Below are 18,218 nucleotides of genomic sequence, written 5' to 3'. Positions count from 1 at the left end.
TGGGTGTGCAAGTACACAGATCCCTGAAGGCGGCGGAACAGGTGGATAAGGAGGTAAAAAAGGCATATGGGATACTTGCCTTCATTAGCCGAGGCATTGAATATAAGAGCAAGGAGGTTATGATGGAGCTGTATAAAACACTGGTTAGGCCACAGCTGGAATATTGTGTGCAGTTCTGGTCGCCACACTACAGGAAGGATGTGATCGCGTTAGAGAGGGTGCAGAGGAGGTTCACCAGGATGTTACCAGGGCTGGAGCGCTTCAGCTATGAAGAGAGACTGGGCAGGTTGGGTTTGTTTTCCTTGGAGCTGAGGAGGCTGAGGGGGGACATGATTGAGGTGTACAAAATTATGAGGGGCATAGATAGGATGGATGCTGAGGAGCTTTTTCCCTTAGTAGAGGGGTCAATAACCAGGGGGCATAGATTCAAGGTAAAGGGCGGGAGGTTTAGAGGGGATTTGAGAAAGAACTTTTTCACCCAGAGGGTGGTTGGAGTCTGGAACTCACTGCCTGAAAGGGTTGTGGAGGCAGAAACCCTCACAACATTTAAGAAGCATTTGGATGTGCACTTGAAATGCCATAGCATACAAGGCTACGGGCCAAATGCTGGAATATGGGATTAGATTAGACAGGGCTTGATGGCCGGCGCGGACACGATGGGCCGAAGGGCCTCTATCCGTGCTGTATTACTCTATGACTCTATGACTCTATGACTTACCTTGTAAAAAGCAAGCCTTACGCCTGCTTTTTACATTTCTAAATTCTGCAGGCTTACGTTCCCGGAGAAACCTGTAAAAAAAAAAGTTTGATGCGCACGCGCAGCCTCCCCCACGCACACGTTCGACCTCTGAACCCCTTCGTTCAGAGGAACGGAAGTGCCGGTTTCCCGCGCATGCGCAATGCATGCAGGAAACCGGCATTTCCATCGGGCCTACGGGTGAGTACCCCGTGCGTACTCACCCGTGGAGACCTGAATTTCTGGGCCCATATATATTAATGATCTAGACAAGGGAACTAGATGTAATATCTCCAAATTTGCAGATGACACAAAGCTGGGTGGGCGTGTGTGCTGTGAGGAGGATGCCGAGAAACTCCAGGATGATTTGGACAGGTTGGGTGATTGGGCAAAAGCATGGCAGATGCAATATAATGTGGATAAATGTGAGGTTATCCACTTTGGTGGCAAAAACAGGAAGGCAGATTATTATCTGAATGGCAATAGATTGGGAGAAGGGGAAGTGCAACGAGACCTGGGTGTCCTTGTGCACCAGTCGCTGAAGGAAAGCATGCAGGTGCAGCAGGCAGTTAAGAAGGCAAATGGTATGTTGGCCTTCGTAGCGAGAGGGTTCGAGTACAAGAACAAGGATGTCTTGCTGCAGTTATACAGGGCCTTGGTGAGACCACACCTTGAGCATTGTGTGCAGTTTTGGTCACCTTATCTGAGGAAGGATGTTCTTGCCATGGAAGGAGTTCAGCGAAGATTCACCAGGCTGATACCTGGGATGGCAGGAATGACGTATGAGGAGAGATTGGGTCGATTGGGCTTGTACTCGCTGGAGTTTAGAAGAATGAGAGGGGATCTCATTGAAACTTATAAAATTCTGACAGGACTGGACAGACTAGATGCAGGAAGGATGTTTCCGATGGTCGGGGAGTACAGAATCAGGGGTCACAGTCTAATGCTAAGGGGTAAGCCATTTAGGACAGAAATGAGGAGGAATTTCTTCACCCAGAGAGTGGTGAACCTGTGGAATTCTCTACCACAGAAGGCAGTAGAGGCCAATACATTAAATATATTCAAGAAGGAGTTGGATATATTTCTTAAGGCTAACGGGATCAAGGGGTATGGGGAGAAAGCAGGGACCGGGTACTGAATTTGGATGATCAGCCATGATCTCATTGAATGGTGGAGCAGGCTCGAGGGGCCGAATGGCCGACTCATGCTCCTATCTTCTATGTTTCTATCTTAGAAGAATCATCAAATGAGACCATATGGGTTGAACTGAAAAACAAAAAAGGGGCGATCACACTGCTGGGAGTGAACTACAGACCCCAAACAGTCAGAGGGAGAGAGAAGAGCAAATATGTAGGCAAATTTCTGAGACGTACAAAAACAGGGCAGTAATAGTCGGGGATTTCAACTTCCCTAATATTAACTGGGATAAAATTAGTGTGAAAGGTATAGAGGGAGCAGAATTCTTAAAATGCATTCAGGAGAACTTTTTTAGCCAGTACGTAGCTAGCCCAACAAGAGAGGGAGCGGTTCTGGACCTAGTTTCAGGGAATGAAGCTGGGCAGGTGGAAGGGGTATCGGTGAGAGAGCATATCGGTGGTAGTGATCATAATTCAGTTAGATTTAGGGTAGTTATGGAAAAGAACAAGGACAGACCAGGAATAAAAGTTCTCAATTGGGGAAAAGCTAATTTTACTAAACTGAGAGGTGATTTAGCCAAAGTGGACTGGAGACAGAAACTTGAAGGTAAATCAGTGTCAGAGCAGTGGGAGGCATTCAAGGAGGAGATAGTGAGGGTTCAGAGCAAGTATGTTCCCTTAAAGAAAAAGGGTGAGACTAAGAAATCTAGAGCTCCCTGGATGTCAAAGGGCACACAGGGTAGGATAAAGAGAAAAAGGGAAGCTTATGACAGGTACCAAGGGCTCAATACTACAGAAACCCTAGAGGAGTATAGAAAGTGCAGGGGTGAAATTAAAAAGTGTTGTGTCTCAAGGGGTTTTATACCCTTATCTATATAACAATTAAGAAGGACTCCGGGATGGAGAGTTTAGTTAACGGCCATTTTATTCACAATGTGCTTCTTCACACAATGCACCACATTTCCCATAGTGCATTGCAAATCACCACTATGGTATCCCATGTGGGACAATTCTAATACACATTCAAAATACACAACATATTCCTCCCCCTTAAAATAGAATGTCCACAAAACAGAATAACTGAAAATGACTATAACTTTGGAAGAGAGGGTAGACTGCCTCTACATTCCGCTAACCCTGGGGATTATTCTGCCCCATGCACACAGGTTAGCACTAACTGTAACTAAGGCGCTCTGGAGGCTGCCTTTCTCTTTGGGGGTAACGCCTAGTCTCAGGAGCAGGCTCTGGCTGGCTCTCCCGTGACCCTGCAGGCGTGGCTTCCTCCCTCGATGGCACAAGAGTGGATGGTGCCACCGTCTCAGGGTCGGACGACCAGTCCCTGCTGGAGCCCCCAGCAGGTCCTTGATCCTCTGTTTCTTGGGTTACCTGTGGCGACTGTCTTGGCAGTAACTGGTCTACATGCTGTCTCCATGTTCGGTCGTCTCTGGTGCGGATTCGGTATGAAACGGGGCCCGTCTTTTGAATGACCGTAGCCGGGACCCACCGCTCCGGGGTGGTGTAGTTACGCACGAGGACTTTGCCCCCCACCACAAAGTGTCGTTCTTTGGACCTCTGAGCTCGTCTGCTGACTTGATCCTGCTGATTGGTGTGCACCACTGCTTCTGTGGACATTGGCCTCAGCAGGCCAAGGCGTGTCCGTAGCTGCCTTCCCATGAGTAGGTAAGCAGGAGATGCTCCAGTTGTAGCATGAGGCGTGTTTCGGTATTTCAGCAAGAAAGCATTCAGGTGCTGCTTTAGAGGAGCATCACTTCTTGCAGCTTTCAACACTCATTTCAGCATTCTGACAAATCTCTCCGCTAATCCATTCGTGGATGGATGATAAGGCGCGGAGAACGTGTGCTGGATTCCATTGCTCTTGAGGAACTCCTCCATCTCCTGGGATGTAAACTGTGTTCCATTGTCAGTTACGATCTGCTCCGGCAGACCAAATCGCCTGAACATCTCTCCCAGAGTCTCGATGGTTTTCTCCGTAGTAGTAGTGGACATTACTGCAACCTCCGGCCATTTGGAATGGGAGTCCACCGCGACCAGGAACATCGCTCCTTCCACTGGTCCCGCGAAGTCCAGATGGATCCGTTGCCATGGTGTCGCCGGCCATTCCCATGGATGCAGTGGCGCTGCTCTTGGCGTATCCCTGGTTGTCTCGCATGATGGGCATGATTTCGCTTCAACTTCAATTTCATGATCCAGACCGGGCCACCAGAAGTAGCTTCGTGCCAGCTCCTTCATCCGGACAATACCACAATGTCCTGAGTGCAGCTCGTTGAGGACATGTTTCCGCAGCTTTGGTGGTATGATCACTCGCATGCCCCAAAGGAGGCATCCTGACGTGACAGACAACTCCTTCCCTCTTGACAGGTAAGGTAGGAGCTCAGGTGGTGCGTCTGACACCCGTGATCCGTCTCCTCGCATCACCCGATCCAGCACCTTGGATAGCGTAGGGTCCACTCTGGTCTCTTTCTTGACGTGCCGGGCTGTGACAGGGGCATTGCTCACCATGTCAAAGTAGAAAATCTTCTGCTCACAGCCTTCAGAGGGCACAGGCAGCGGAAGTTTTGACAATCCGTCCGCATTGCCATGTGCTGCTGACCTCCGGTATTTGATGTTGTAATTGTGAGCGCTTAACATCAGCGCCCAGCGCTGCATCCTGCACGCTGCCAGGGAGGGTATTCCTGTGTGTGGACCAAAGATCGATGTCAGAGGACGATGATCCGTCAGCAAGGTGAATTTCCTTCCGAACAAGTAGTGATGGAACTTTTTGATTCCAAAGATGATGCCCAAAGCCTCTTTTTCGATCTGCGGGTATTTCACCTCCGCCTTGCTCAGGGACCTTGACGCGAATGCAATCGGCTTCTCTTTGCCTGAGGGAAAGATGTGGGACACGACCGCGCCGACGCCATAAGGCGACGCATCACAGGCCAGCTGAATCTGCAACGACGGGTCAAAGTGCGTCAACACTCTGGGGTCAGTCAAAGCTGCTTTGGCTTTCTTGAATGCAGCTTCGTACTCCTTCGTCCACGCCCAGGCCTTGCCCTGACACAGCAACTCATGTAATGGCTTCAACAGTGATGCCAGCTGTGGAATAAACTTTCCGTAATAGTTCAGGAGACCTAAGAATGACCGCAGCTGGCCGATATTTGTAGGTGCAGGAGCGTCGGCAATGGCTTTCACTTTCGACGGTGCTGTGTGTAGGCCGTCCGCGTCGATGACATGGCCTAGGTACTCCACTGATGGCTTGAAAAATTCGCATTTGTCCTTGCGAACGCGTAAGCCATATTCTTCAAGTCTTCCCAGTGTCTTCGTCAGGTTCTGCAGATGCTCGTTGTCGTCCTTTCCTGTGACAAGGATATCGTCGAGATAACATTGTACCCCTGGGATGCCGCTTAAGATCTGGTCCATAGCCCGCTGAAACAATGCTGGTGCTGACGTTATACCAAAGGGTCGGTGGCAGTACCTGTAGAGGCCCTTGTGGGTGGTGATGGTGAGGTACTTCTGTGAGTCCTCTTCTGCGTGCATCTGCAAGTAGGCTTGGCATAGATCAATCTTGCTAAACTTCTGACCACCTGCTAGACCCGTGAAAAGATCTTCAATGATGGGGAGGGGTTACTATTCAGCTGAGAGCACAGGATTCACTGTTACTTTGAAATCTCCACATAAGCGAACCGCGCCATCACGCTTCATCACTGATACCACGAGCGTGGCCCACTCACTGTGCGAAACCGGCACCAGGACCCCTATCTTGACCAGACACTCCAGGTCAGCCTCCACCTTTGGTCTGAGGGCATAGGGAACGTTCCTGGCCTTCAGGAATCGTGGCTGGCTGTCAGGCTTCACCTTGAGTTTGACCGTAATCCCCTTCATACTCCCCAATTCTCTGTCAAAGACAGCCGTATGCTTTGTCAACACTGCCACTAGCCCCGCCTCTTCGACTGACACTGCATTCACTTTTTTCCAATCCAGATGAATTTTCTCCATCCATGGCCTGCCCATCAGGGATGGATAGTCACCCTTGACCACGTAAACTGGCAGCATCACGGTTTGTCCATTAAGCTCCACCTTGACCTCCGTCTTACCCAGCATTGGGACTGTTTCCCCAGTGTTGGTCTTTAAGATGAGCTTGGTCGGCGTCAGTGATAGGTGGTTCAGTTTTTCTTTGAATAGCTTCACTGAAATCAAGGAGACAGCGGCCCCCGTATCCAGCTCCATTTTGACCGGTATTCCCTCTAGTAGTGGAGTGACTCCATAGCCTGATGAGCCTCCATTCACCGTTAACACATGGAGATTCAGCTCCCCATCAGAGTCTGTGTCACTGTCTTCCTGTTCTTGTTTCACCATGTGTAGGTTTTTCTTTTTAGAACACCAGTTGGATGTGTTTCCTTGTTTGTTTTTGTGTGTCTCTGTGTAGGATTGTTTGCTTTGCCCTTTACACACACGTTCAATGTGTCCTTTCTTTTCACATTTCCGACAGGTCAGGTCTTTACACCAGCAGTCAGATGGCTGATGACCTGACCTTCCACATCTGTAACACACTCTGGCGCCCCTTGCATGCTTATCCGGTGTAGCTGCTACCCTGTGCACTCTTGTTGCAGCCCCCAACAGCTGTGCATCTTTAGCTGCTAACTCCATAGACACAGCGAGCTCCACTGCTGATTTAAGCGTCAGTTTGTCAGTCGTGAGCAAGCGCTTCTGTGTTGCTTCACATCTTAATCCACACACAAACCTATCACGGACAGTGTCATTTAGAGTTTCACCAAACTCACAATGCTCAGTTAGCTTCTTTAGCACTGCAACATAATCGGCTATGGACTCACCCCCCCCCCCCTTGGTTTCATTTGTGAAACCTGAACCTCTCGGCAATCAGCAGCGGCTTGGGTGCGAAATGTGTTTCCAAAACTTTCACAATCTGATCATATGTCTTAGCACCGGGCTTATCCGGGTGCATCAAACTCCGTAACAAGCCAAATGTTTTTGCTCCGATCACACTCAGGAACGTCGCCACTTTCACGTCATCTTTAATGCCATTTGCAGTCACGAAAAATCCGAAACGCTCTGTATAAGCACCCCATTGCTCCGCCGGTTCATCAAATGGTCCAAACGCTCCGGTTAGCATAGCCATTTAAAAAATTTTAAAATTTTTACAGTCCTTTTCCGCCACTTCGTTTCACTGTATCGTTACTCTCCCCCTTCTTATTTGTGTAACACACGAACTGCCACCTTTACGAGGCGATTGCATCAGCACTAAACTGCGGGCGCGCCATTAAGAAAAGTCAGGAACTTTTTACTTTAAACATCGCCGATTCCAGTGCAAAGTGATGCGCAAGTCCGTCGTCCTCGTCGCCAGTTTTGCTGTGTCTCAAGGGGTTTTATACCCTTATCTATATAACAATTAAGAAGGACTCCAGGGTGGAGAGTTTAGTTAACGGCCATTTTATTTACAATGTGCTTCTTCACACAATGCACTACATTTCCCATAGTGCATTGCAAATCACCGCTACGGTATCCCATGTGGGACAATTCTAATACACATTCAAAATACACAACAAAAAGGAAATTAGGAAAGCAAAGAGAGGGCATGAAAAAATATTGGCAAGTAAAATCAAGGAAAACCCAAAGATGTTTTATAAATACATTAAGAGCAAGAGGATAACTAAAGTAAGAGTCGGGCCTATTAGGGACCATAATGGTAATCTATGTGTGGAAGTGGAAGACATGGGTAGGGTTCTTAATGAATACTTTGCGTCTGTTTTCACAAAAGAGAGGGACGATGCAGAAATTGCAATCTGGGAGGTGTGTGAAATATTAGATGAAATAAACATAGTGAGAGAGGAAGTATTAAGGGGTTTAGCATCTTTGAAAATGGATAAATCCCCAGGCCCGGATGAAATGTATCCCAGGCAGTTAAGCGAAGCAAAAGAGGAAATAGCAGAGGCTCTGACCATCATTTTCCAATCCTCTCTGGCTACAGGTGTGGTGCCGGAGGACTGGAGGACTGCTAATGTGGTACCCTTGTTTAAAAAGGGAGAAAGTGATAGACCGAATAATTACAGGCCAGTCAGCCTAACCTCGGTGGTGGGAAAATTATTGGAAAAAATTCCAAGGAACAGGATAAATCTTCATTTAGAAAGACACGGATTAATCAGGGACAGTCAGCATGGATTTGTTATGGGAAGGTCGTGTCTGACTAACTTGATTGAATTTTTGAGGAGGTAACAAGGAGGGTCAATGAGGGTAGTGCGTTTGATGTAGTCTATATGGATTTTAGCAAGGTCTCGCCTGGCAGACTGGTCATGAAAGTAAAAGCCCATGGGATCCAAGGCAAAGTGGCAAGTTAGATCCAAGATTGGCTCAGAGGCAGGAAACCTGAGGAAGGATGTTCTTGCCATGGAGGGAGTGCAGCGAAGATTCACCAGGCTGATACCTGGGATGGCAGGAATGATGTATGAGGAGAGATTGTGTCGATTGGGCTTATACTCACTGGAGTTTAGAAGATTGAGAGGGGATCTCATTGAAACCTATAAAATTCTGTCAGGCCTGGACAGACTAGATGCAGGAAGGATGTTTCTGATGGCCGGGGAGTCCAGAACCAGGGGTCATAGTCTAAGGATAAGGGGTAAGCCATTTAGGACTGAAATGAGGAGGAATTTCTTCACCCAGAGAGTGGTGAACCTGTGGAATTCTCTGCCACAGAGGGCGGTGGAGGCCAGTTCATTAAGTATATTCAAGAAAGAGTTGGATATATTTCTTAAGGCTAAAGGGATCAAGGGATATGGGGAGAAGGCAGGGACCGGGTACTGAATTTGGATGATCAGCCATGATCTCATTGAATGGCGGAGCAGGCTCGAAGGGCCGAATGGCCTACTCCTGCTCCTATCTTCTATGTTTCTATGGTAATGGTCGACGGATGTTTTGTGACTGGAAGGCTGTTTCCAGTGGGGTTCTGAAGGGCTCAGTACTTGGTCCTTTGCTTTTTGTGGTATATATCAATGATTTGGACTTGATTGTAGGAAGTATGATTAAGAAGTTTTCAGATGATACAAACATTGGCCGTGTGGTTGATAATGAAGAAGAAAGCTGCAGATTGCAGGAAAATATCAATGGACTGGTCTGGTGGGCAGAAAGGTGCCACTGCTCTGACACTGATTTACCTTCAAATAGCTGTTTCCAGTCCACTTTTGCTAAATCAAATCTCAGCTTAGTAAAATTGGCCTTTTGCAATCGAGAACTTTTACTCCTGGTCTTTCTTTGTCCTTTTCCATAACTACGCTAAATTTAACTGAATTATGATCACTTCCACCAAAATGCTCCCCCACTGATACCCCTTCTACCTGGCCAGCTTCATTCCCTAAAACTAAGTCCAGAACTGCCCCCTCTCTTGTTGGGCTTGCTATGTGCTGGCTAAAAAAGTTCCCATGAAGTGGGCTGCAGCATGTGTCTAGACAGAGTGTGTCTAGACAGAGTGTGTCTAGACAGAGTGCTAAATTGGGAATTTGGAGAGGGTGAAAATTCAGAGCAGAGGAGGAAGGAGGAGAGAACGAGAGGAGCGACTGGGGATAAAGGTAGGACCGAAAGACCAGAGGGAGTGTGAGCGTCAGGAAGTGAGGTAAGTGACGTCAGCACAAGGGGAACAGCTGAAGAGAAAATAACAAATTGTTCTTTTTTAAGTCTTGTGTTTATTTCTGTTGAGTTAGTCAATAGTCTATTAAGTAGAGGCATGGCAGGGCACCTCAGTCCCGTGGAATGCACATCTTGTGCCATGTGGGAACTCCAGGATGCTTCCCGTGTCCTGGACAACCACATGTGCAGGAACTGTTGTCAGCTGCAGGAGCTCGCGCTCCAGGTATCAGAGCTGGCGTCACTGCGGTGCATCTGTGAGGCTGAGCTACGTGGATAGCAGGTTTCAGGAGATGGTCACCCCGCAGTGTAAGAGTGTGCAGGCAGAGAGGGAATGGGTGACCATCAGACAGACCAGGAGGACCAGGCAGGTAGTGGAGGAGTCCCCCGAGTGCATCTCGCTCTCTAACTATTGAATACTGGTGAGGGCGATGGTTCCTCTGGGGAGTACAGCCAGAGCCAAGTCCACGGCACCACAGGTGGCTCAGCTGTACGGGGGGGGGGGGAGGAGGAGGAGGAATATCAGGAAAGCAATAGCGGTCGGGGATTCGATAGTTAGGAGAACTGACAGGCTTTCTGAGGGGGGAGGGTGAACAGCCAGAGGTCGTTGTCCATATCGGTACCAATGACATAGGCAGAAAGAAGGATGAGGTCCTGCAGGCAGTGTTTAGGGAGCTAGGAGAGAGATTAATAAACAGGACGTCAAAGGTAGTAGTCTCCGGATTACTCCCGGTGCCATGAGCTAGTGAGTATAGAAATAGGAGGATAGAGTAGATGAATGCGTGGCTGGAGAGGTGGTGCAGGAGGGAGGGCTTTAGATTCCTGGGGCATTGGGACTGGTTCTGGGGGAGGTGGGACCTTTACAGGCCAGACAGGTTGCACCTCAACAGAGCCGGGACCAATATCCTTGCGAGGGGAGGTTTGCTAGTGCTGTTGGGGAGAGTTTAAATTAATTTGGCTGGGGATGGGCACCAGGATGTAGCATTAGAAGGGAGAAACAAGGTGCACAAAGGACTGGGAGAGACAGATAGCACTAGAGTAAGAAATAGTGCAGTATTAGGTGGGGTCAGACTAAGAGAGAACACAAGAAGCTCTAAGAGAGGTTTACAGTGCTTGTGTGTGAATGCACGAAGTGTGGTAAATAAGTTTGATGAGCTGCAGGCGCAAATAGCCACGTGGGAATATGATGTTGTGGCGATAACGGAGACCTGGCTCAAAAAAGGGCAGGATTGGGTTTTAAATATTCCTGGTTATAAGGTGTTCAGGAAAGATAGGGAAGATCGGGTGGATGGATCGGGTGGATGCGGGGAGGATGTTCCCGATGATGGGTGAAACTAGAACTAGGGGGCATAGTCTTAGAATAAGGGCTGCCCTTTCAAAACTGAGATGAGGAGGAATTACTTCACTCAGAGGGTGGTAGGTCCATGGAATATGCTGCCCCAAAAAGCTGTAGAAGCTACATCATTACATAAATTTAAAACAGAAATAGACAGTTTCCTAGAAGTAAAGGGAATTAAGGGTTACGGGGAGCGGGCAGGAATTTGGACATGAGTCTAGGTTCGGATCGGACATGGCCCTGTGGGTGGCGGAGTGGGCCCAGGGGCCGTGTAGCCTGATCCTGCTCCTATTTCGTGTGTCTAATTCTGTTAGATTCAGGAGATGGTTCTGTGATAGTGGATTGGCGGTTAGGATCAGATCAGCCATGATCTTATTGAATGGCGGCGCAGGCTCGAGGGGCCGATTGGCCTACTCCTGCTCCTATTTCTTATGTTCTTATGTTCTAAAAGAAAGGAGGTGGGGTGGCAGTATTGGTTAAGGAGAATATTACAGTGCTGAAGAGCGAGGATGTCCTGGCGGGGTCAAGGACAGAATCTATATGGCTAGAGTTAAGAAATAATAGAGGTGCCATTACACTACTAGGTGTATTCTATAGACCACCAACTAGTGGGAAGGATATCGAGGAGTGAATTTGCAGGGAAATTACCGAGAGGTGCAAGAACTATAGAATAGTGATAATGGGGGACTTCAACTACCCTAATATAGACTGGGATAGTAATAGTGTAAAGGGCTGAGAGGGGAAGAATTCCTGAAGTGTGTTCAGGAGAACTTTCTTGATCAGTATGTTTCCAGCCCAACGAGGAAGGAGGCATTGCTGGATCTGGGTCTGGGGAATGAGGTGGGTCAAGTGGAGCAAGTGTCAGTAGGGGAACATTTAGGGAACAGTGATCATAGTATCATAAGTTTTAGATTAGCTATGGAAAAGGACAAGGAGCAATCTAGAGTAAAAATACTTAATTGAAGGAAGGCCAATTTCAGTGGGTTGAGAGCGGACCTGGCCCGGGTAAATTGGAATCAAAGATTGGCAGGCAAAACTGTAATCGAACAATGGGCTGCCTTTAAAGAGGAGATGGTTCGGGTACAGTCGAGGTACATTCCCACAAGGGGGAAAGGTAGGGCAACCAAAGCCAGGGCTCCCTGGATGATAGAGAGCAAGATAAAGCAGAAAAAGGGGGCGTATGACAGATGTCAGGTTGAGAATACAAGTGAGAACCAGGCTGAATAGAGAAAGTCCAGAGTGGAAGTAAAAAAGGAAATAAGAGGGGCAAAGAGAGAGTATGAGAATAGATTGGCAGCGAACATAAAGAGGAATCCAAAAGTCTTCTATAGGCATATAAATAGTTAACGGGTAGTAAGATTCATGAGGGGTCTGGACAGTGTAGATAGAGAGAAACTGTTCCCCTTGGGAACCAGAGGACACAGATTTAAGGTGATTCGCAAAAGAACCAAAGGCGACATGAGGAAAAACTTTTTTACGCAGCGAGTGGTTCGGATCTGGAATTCACTGCCTGAAAGGGTGGTGGAGGCAGATTCAATCACGGCTTTCAAAAGGGAATTGGATAAGTACCTGAAGGAAAAAAAATTGCAGGGCTCCGGGGAAAGGGCGGGGCAGTGGGACTAGCTGAAGTGCTCTTGCAGAGAGCCGGCACGGGCTCGACGGGCCGAATGGCCTCCTTATTTGCTGTAACCATTCTATGATTCTATAACGCATTTTAAGAATTCTGTACCCTCTATATATAAGAACATAAGAAATAGGAGCAAGAGCAGGCCATTCGGCCCCTCGAGCCTGCTCCACCATTTAATGAGATCATGGCTGATCTGATTTTGGCCTCAACTCCACTTTCAGCTCACTCCCCATAACCCTCGACTCCCCTGTTGCTCAAATATCTGTCTATCTCCGCCTTGAATATATTCAATGAAACATATAAGATTCTGAAGGGGCTTGGCAGGGTAGATGCAGAGAGGATGTTTCCCCTCGTCAGGGAATCTAGAACTAGGGGGCATAATTTCAGAATAAGGGGGCACCCTTTTAAATCGGAAATGAGGAGGAATTTCTTCTCTCAGAGGGTCGTGAATCTGTGGAATTCTCTGCCCCAGAGAGCCGTGGAGGCTGGGTCATTGAGTATATTTAAGGTGGAGATAGACAGATTTTTGAACGATAAGGGAGTCGAGGGTAACGGGGAATGGGCAGGGAAGTGGAGTTGAGGCCAAGATCAGATCAGCCATGATCTCATTGAATGGCGGAGCAGGCTCGAGGGGCCGAATGGCCGACTCCTGCTCCTACGTCTTATGTTCTTGTGATCTTCCTCCTCCTCCCCCCCCCCTCCGTACAGCTGAGCCACCCGTGGTGCCGTGGACTTGGCTCTGGCCGTACTCCCCAGAGGAACCATCGCCCTCATCTACTGGTTAGAGAGCGAGATGCACTCGGGAGACTCCTGCACTACCTGCCTTGTCCTCCTGGTCTGTCTAGTGGTCACCCATTCCCTTTCTGCCTGCACACTCTATCTGCGGGGTGCCCACTTCCTGAAACGTGTTATCCACGAAGCTCTCAGCCTCACGGATGCACCGCAGTGACGCCAGCTGCTGCTCAAACTCCAAAACCCGGAGCACGAGCTCCTCCAGCTGACGACACTTCCTGCACATGTGGTTGTCCAGGACACGGGAAGCGTCCTGGAGTTCCCACATGGCACAGGAGCTGCATTCCACGGGACTGAGCTGCCCTGCCATGTCTTTATTTAATAGACGACTCACTAAACTTCTTAGTTGAACCCACTACCCTACCTTAGATTGAAAAAAGACAAATTTATTTACTCAAGGTGTTGTGAATGGCGCTATATAAATGTAACTCCACTGGTCAGTGTCCCTTGGAACCACTGACTGCCCAGCAGTAGGCGGTACAAGCCCCTCAGGCCTGTGTCTCTGCTTGGCCCGAGTCCAGTTCAATCTTTACTACATCTGATTATTGCTGTGGAAACAAACCCCCCCTTTCACATGACTAATGGTTTAACCCACCCTTCTCCCATGTGTGACCATTGAACTCACATTTAGATCACAGCAGACACGTGCTTTGCAGTTTATATTTACCAGCTGTTGTGCTCTTCCAATTTCTAATGCCTTGCAGTTTTACCTTCAATGCACAATCTCTCTCACAGAGAGAGGCGATCGCCCGGCCCCCCAGCCCCCGGCCCCCCAAACTGGGGCATTGCTGGTAGGCAGAAACCTTTCTCGTTGGCTGAGGCCTGTCGTCCAGGCCCGAGCCCTACTTCCAGCCTGTATTTCAGGCAGGAAATTCTCATTCTCAATCCCATCTCTCGAGCCCCTTGCCCCCAATTCCCCGTTCCCCCCGCACCCTGAGCCCCCATCCCCCCGAGCCCCCACCCCCCCGCACCCCGTCCCCCTCAGACCCCCAGTCCCCACTGTCCCCCCGCCCCCCTGAGCCCCCGTCCCCGTCCCCCACAGCCTCCCCCCGAGCCCCTGCCCCCCCTCCCCCCAGCCCATGTCGTCCAAGCCCCCCCAGCCCCTGCTCCCCGTCCCCCCCCAGCCCCCAACCCCCACAGCCCCCTGCACAACTCACGTACTCAGTGCCCGGATGTTGTATCTATAGTTCTTCCACTGCTCCACATCGCTGGTCTCAAAGATAATATTGGGGTGGAGGTGACCTTGTTCAGGGTCAGTGAGCAGAAGGACCATCGCCTCCTCGTCTCCTAGCAACAGAGCCTGCCAAAATTCCCAGGCGGGCCCCTCCGCTTTCGAGGTCACAATAACATTTGACATTATTCACACATCCGGTAATGTCGCTGCTTAAACGGGGCTGGAGCTTTCACAGGAGAGGTTCGTTGCTCTGGCTGTTCCCGGCATGACTCCGAGCCCCTCGGGCCGTGAGTCGGAGCTCAGTGTGGTCAGTGTGTCTGCTCGGGCTGTGAGTCGGAGCTCAGTGTGATCAGCCCCTCGCCCAGTCCCATCTGACTCTATTTTCTGCTCCTGCCTCACTCGTGACTCCCGCTGGCCCATAGACAAGCTGGAGTTTTAGTTTCCAGTCCGCTGTCTGGGAGATTCACCTCCGCTCAGAGCACTGGGGGCGATTAGATGCTTCTAGAAGATTTGTTTTAACAAAATTCATCAATGTCACTCTGACTCACTCAAAGCACAGAATCAGAGAATCATAGAATGATACAGCACTGAAGGAAGCCATTCGGCCCATCGTGCCTGTGCCAGCTCTTTGAAAGAGCTCTCCAATTAGTCCCACACCCCCGCTCTTTCCCCATTTCCCCTTCAAGTATTTATCCAATTCCCCTTTGAAAGTTATTATTGAATCTGCTTCCACCGCCCTTTCAGGCAGTGCATTCCAGATCACAACAACTCGCTGCGTAAAAAAATTCTCCTCATCTCCCATTTGGTTCTTTAGCCAATCTGTGTCCTCTGGTTACCGACCCTCCGGTCACTGGGAACAGTTTCTCCTTAATTACTCCATCAAAACCCTTCATGATTTTGAGCACCTCTATTAAATCTCCCCTTAACCTTCTCTGCTCTAAGGAGAACAACCCCAGCTTCTCCAGTCTCTCCACATCACTGAAGACCCTCATCCCTGGTACCATTCTGGTCAATCTCCTCTGCACCCTCTCCCAGGTCTTGACATCCTTCCTAAAGTGTGGTGCCCAGAATTGTACACAATACTCCAGCTCAGGCTTACCAAGATGCATCACTTCACACTTCTCTGCATTAAATTTCATCTGCCATGTGTCTGCCCATTTCACCAGTCAGTCTGTGTCCTCCTGAAGTCTGTTACTATCCACCTCATTGTTTACTACATTTCCGAGTTCCATTTCACCTACAAACTCTGAAATGATGCCCTGTATACACATGTCCAGGTCATTAATATAAATCAAAAAGAAAAGTGGTCCTAATACCAACCCCTGGGGACACCGCTGTACACTTCCCTCCAGTCTGAAAAACAACCGTTCACCACTACTCTCTGCTTTCTGTCCCTTAGTCAATTCTGCAGCCAAGTAGCCGCTGACCCTTCAATCCGCTCCCTCAGTACTGTCCATCCGGAGCGCCGCACTGTCGGAGGGCCAGCACTGAGGGAGTGCTGCACTGTCGGAGGGGCAGTACTGAGGGAGTGCTGCACTGTCGGAGGGGCAGCACTGATGGCACGCTGCACTGTCGGAGGGGCAGTAATGAGGGAGCGCCGCACTGTCGGAGGGCCAGTACTGAGGGAGCACTGCACTGTCGGAGGGGCAGTACTGAGGGAGCGCCGCACTGTCGGAGGGCCAGTACTGAGGGAGTGCTGCACTGTCGGAGGGGCAGCACTGATGGCACGCTGCACTGTCGGAGGGGCAGTACTGAGGGAGCGCCGCACTGTCGGAGGGCCAGTACTGAGGGAGCACTGCACTGTCGGAGGGGCAGTACTGAGGGAGTGCCGCACTGTCGGAGGGGCAGTACTGAGGGAGCACTGCACTGTCGGAGGAGCAGTACTGAGGGAGCGCAGTGTCGGAGGGACAGTACGGAGGGAGTGCTGCACTGTTGGAGGGGCAGTACTGAGGGAGTGCTGCACTGTCGGAGGGGCAGTACTGAGGGAGCGCCGCACTGTCAGAGGGCCAGCACTGAGGGAGCGCCGCACCGTCAGAGGGGCAGTACTGAGGGAGTGCTGCACTGTCGGAGGGGCAGTACTGAGGGAGTGCTGCACTGTCGGAGGGGCAGTACTGAGTGAGTGTCGCACTGTCGGAGGGGCAGTACTGAGGGAGTGCTGCACTGTCGGAGGGGCAGTACTGAGGGAGTGCTGCACTGTCGGAGGGGCAGTACTGAGGGATTGCTGTACTGTCGGAGGGGCAGTACTGAGTGAGTGTCGCACTGTCAGAGGGGCAGTACTGAGGGAGCACTGCAGTGTTGGAGGGGCAGTACTGAGGGAGTGCTGCACTGTCGGAGGAGCAGTACTGAGGGAGCGCTGCACTGTCGGAGGGGCAGTACTGAGGGAGTGCTGCACTGTCGGAGGGGCAGTACTGAGGGAGCGCCGCACTGTCAGAGGGGCAGTACTGAGGGAGTGCTGCATTCGGAGGGGCAGTACTGAGGGAGTGCTGCACTGTCGGAGGGGCAGTACTGAGTGAGTGTCGCACTGTCGGAGGGGCGGTACTGAGGGAGCATCGCACTGTCGGATGAGACGTTAAACCAAAACCCCGTCTGCTCTCTCAGGTGGATATAAAAGATCCCATGGCACTATTCACAGAAGAGAAGGGGATTTCTCGCTAGTGTCCTTGGCCAATATTTATCCCTCAAATAACATCACTAAAAACAGATGATCTGGTCATTATCACATTGCTGTTTGTGGGATCTTGCTGTGTGCTAATTGGCTGCCGCGTTTCCTACATTACAACAGTGACTACACTTCAAAAGTGCTTCAATGGCTGTAAAGCGCTTTGGAACATCCTGAGGTTGTGAAAGATGCTGGAGAAATGTGAGTTTTTCTTTCTTTATCCCCGAATGTGAGGGTGGGGGTGAGGAGATGGTCGCAGTGACTCCCTCAGGCACCCGTCGACGGGCGCCCTCAAGCTTTTGTTTGACCTTTCCCGTGAACCCCCCCAACCGCAGCCTTGGCCACTCACCGAGCTTCTGGGATGTCCATTGCAGCTCGTCGCCCGTTGCCTCGATCACCAAGTCTACAGCCGTGTCCCTGGTGAAAAACCGCCGTACCCTCTCGGTGTCTCCCGTGTACAAGGCGTTGTGAATCAGCCGGTCCTCACACAGCAAGGGACGATGGAGTCCCCTCCTCTTTCTCTGCATCTCTGGCTCCTCACCCCTTCGCCCCAGGTTCACACAGTGGCTCTGCCACTTCTTGTGCAGTTTCTCTCTCTCCACTGCCTCTCGCTCCAACTCCAGTGAACGCAGTGCCATGGAGCTGAATACAAAGGTGTGGCCAGACATCGCAATCCAGGCACAGCAAGACCCTAATGCCGGGCTCCGCTCCTGTCCCCTCAACACACTGACCTCGGAACAATGTTACAGATTTCAGGGCCTGATGGGTCCCAGCACGGGGTGAGCTCAGTGACTGTCTGCTGATCCCAGCAACTGGCCTCACCCTAGATATCAGCAGCTATTTCTGTAACTCAGGAACCAGCCCAGGAATCTTGTTTACAACAGTAACAGACTGTGCTATAAATTAACCCTGACCTCACCAAGTTAACATGAGCCAAGGTGACGTGTGGTTCAGTTCCTAAACTGCTTTATTCTGCAGTAGGCAAAACACCCACAATACCGAGTATGATGAGAGAGACTCGGTACCATCAGTATAACTTCTGTTTGCATGTGAATCAATGTGTAAAGGAGAGGTTTGCAGGGCTGTGGGGAAAGAGCTGGGGTGAGTGGGACTAATTGGACAGCTC

The 18,218-nt window shown here is 50.1% G+C and overlaps 1 protein-coding gene across 5 annotated transcripts in view; it reads right to left on the bottom strand.

Annotated features, from left to right (window-relative positions):
- asb10 (ankyrin repeat and SOCS box containing 10) overlaps window positions 1–17,915 on the bottom strand; it is a 57,280-nt gene extending 39,365 nt beyond the window's left edge. For 3 of the 5 annotated variants that reach the window (XR_015078944.1, XR_015078945.1, XM_085992167.1), the window contains exon 1: window positions 17,442–17,914. Coding sequence is in view for 3 of the 5 variants with exons in the window: in XM_085992167.1 (XP_085848293.1) it covers window positions 17,442–17,760 (319 nt within the window). In the remaining 2 variants the exon portion in view is untranslated. Of the gene's footprint in view, window positions 1–14,420; window positions 15,018–17,441 lie in introns of those variants that run through there. The other 2 variants (XM_085992169.1, XM_085992168.1) reach the window with 2 other exon arrangements.
- Window positions 17,916–18,218: the final 303 nt, after the last annotated feature.

This window comes from Somniosus microcephalus, chromosome 7, assembly GCF_052327205.1.
Source record: "Somniosus microcephalus isolate GS21.2 chromosome 7, FLI_Smic_1.0, whole genome shotgun sequence".
Lineage (NCBI taxonomy): Eukaryota > Metazoa > Chordata > Chondrichthyes > Squaliformes > Somniosidae > Somniosus > Somniosus microcephalus.
The sequence above is the reverse complement of the archived record's forward strand: the minus strand, read 5'-3'. Positions and strand labels throughout refer to the sequence as shown.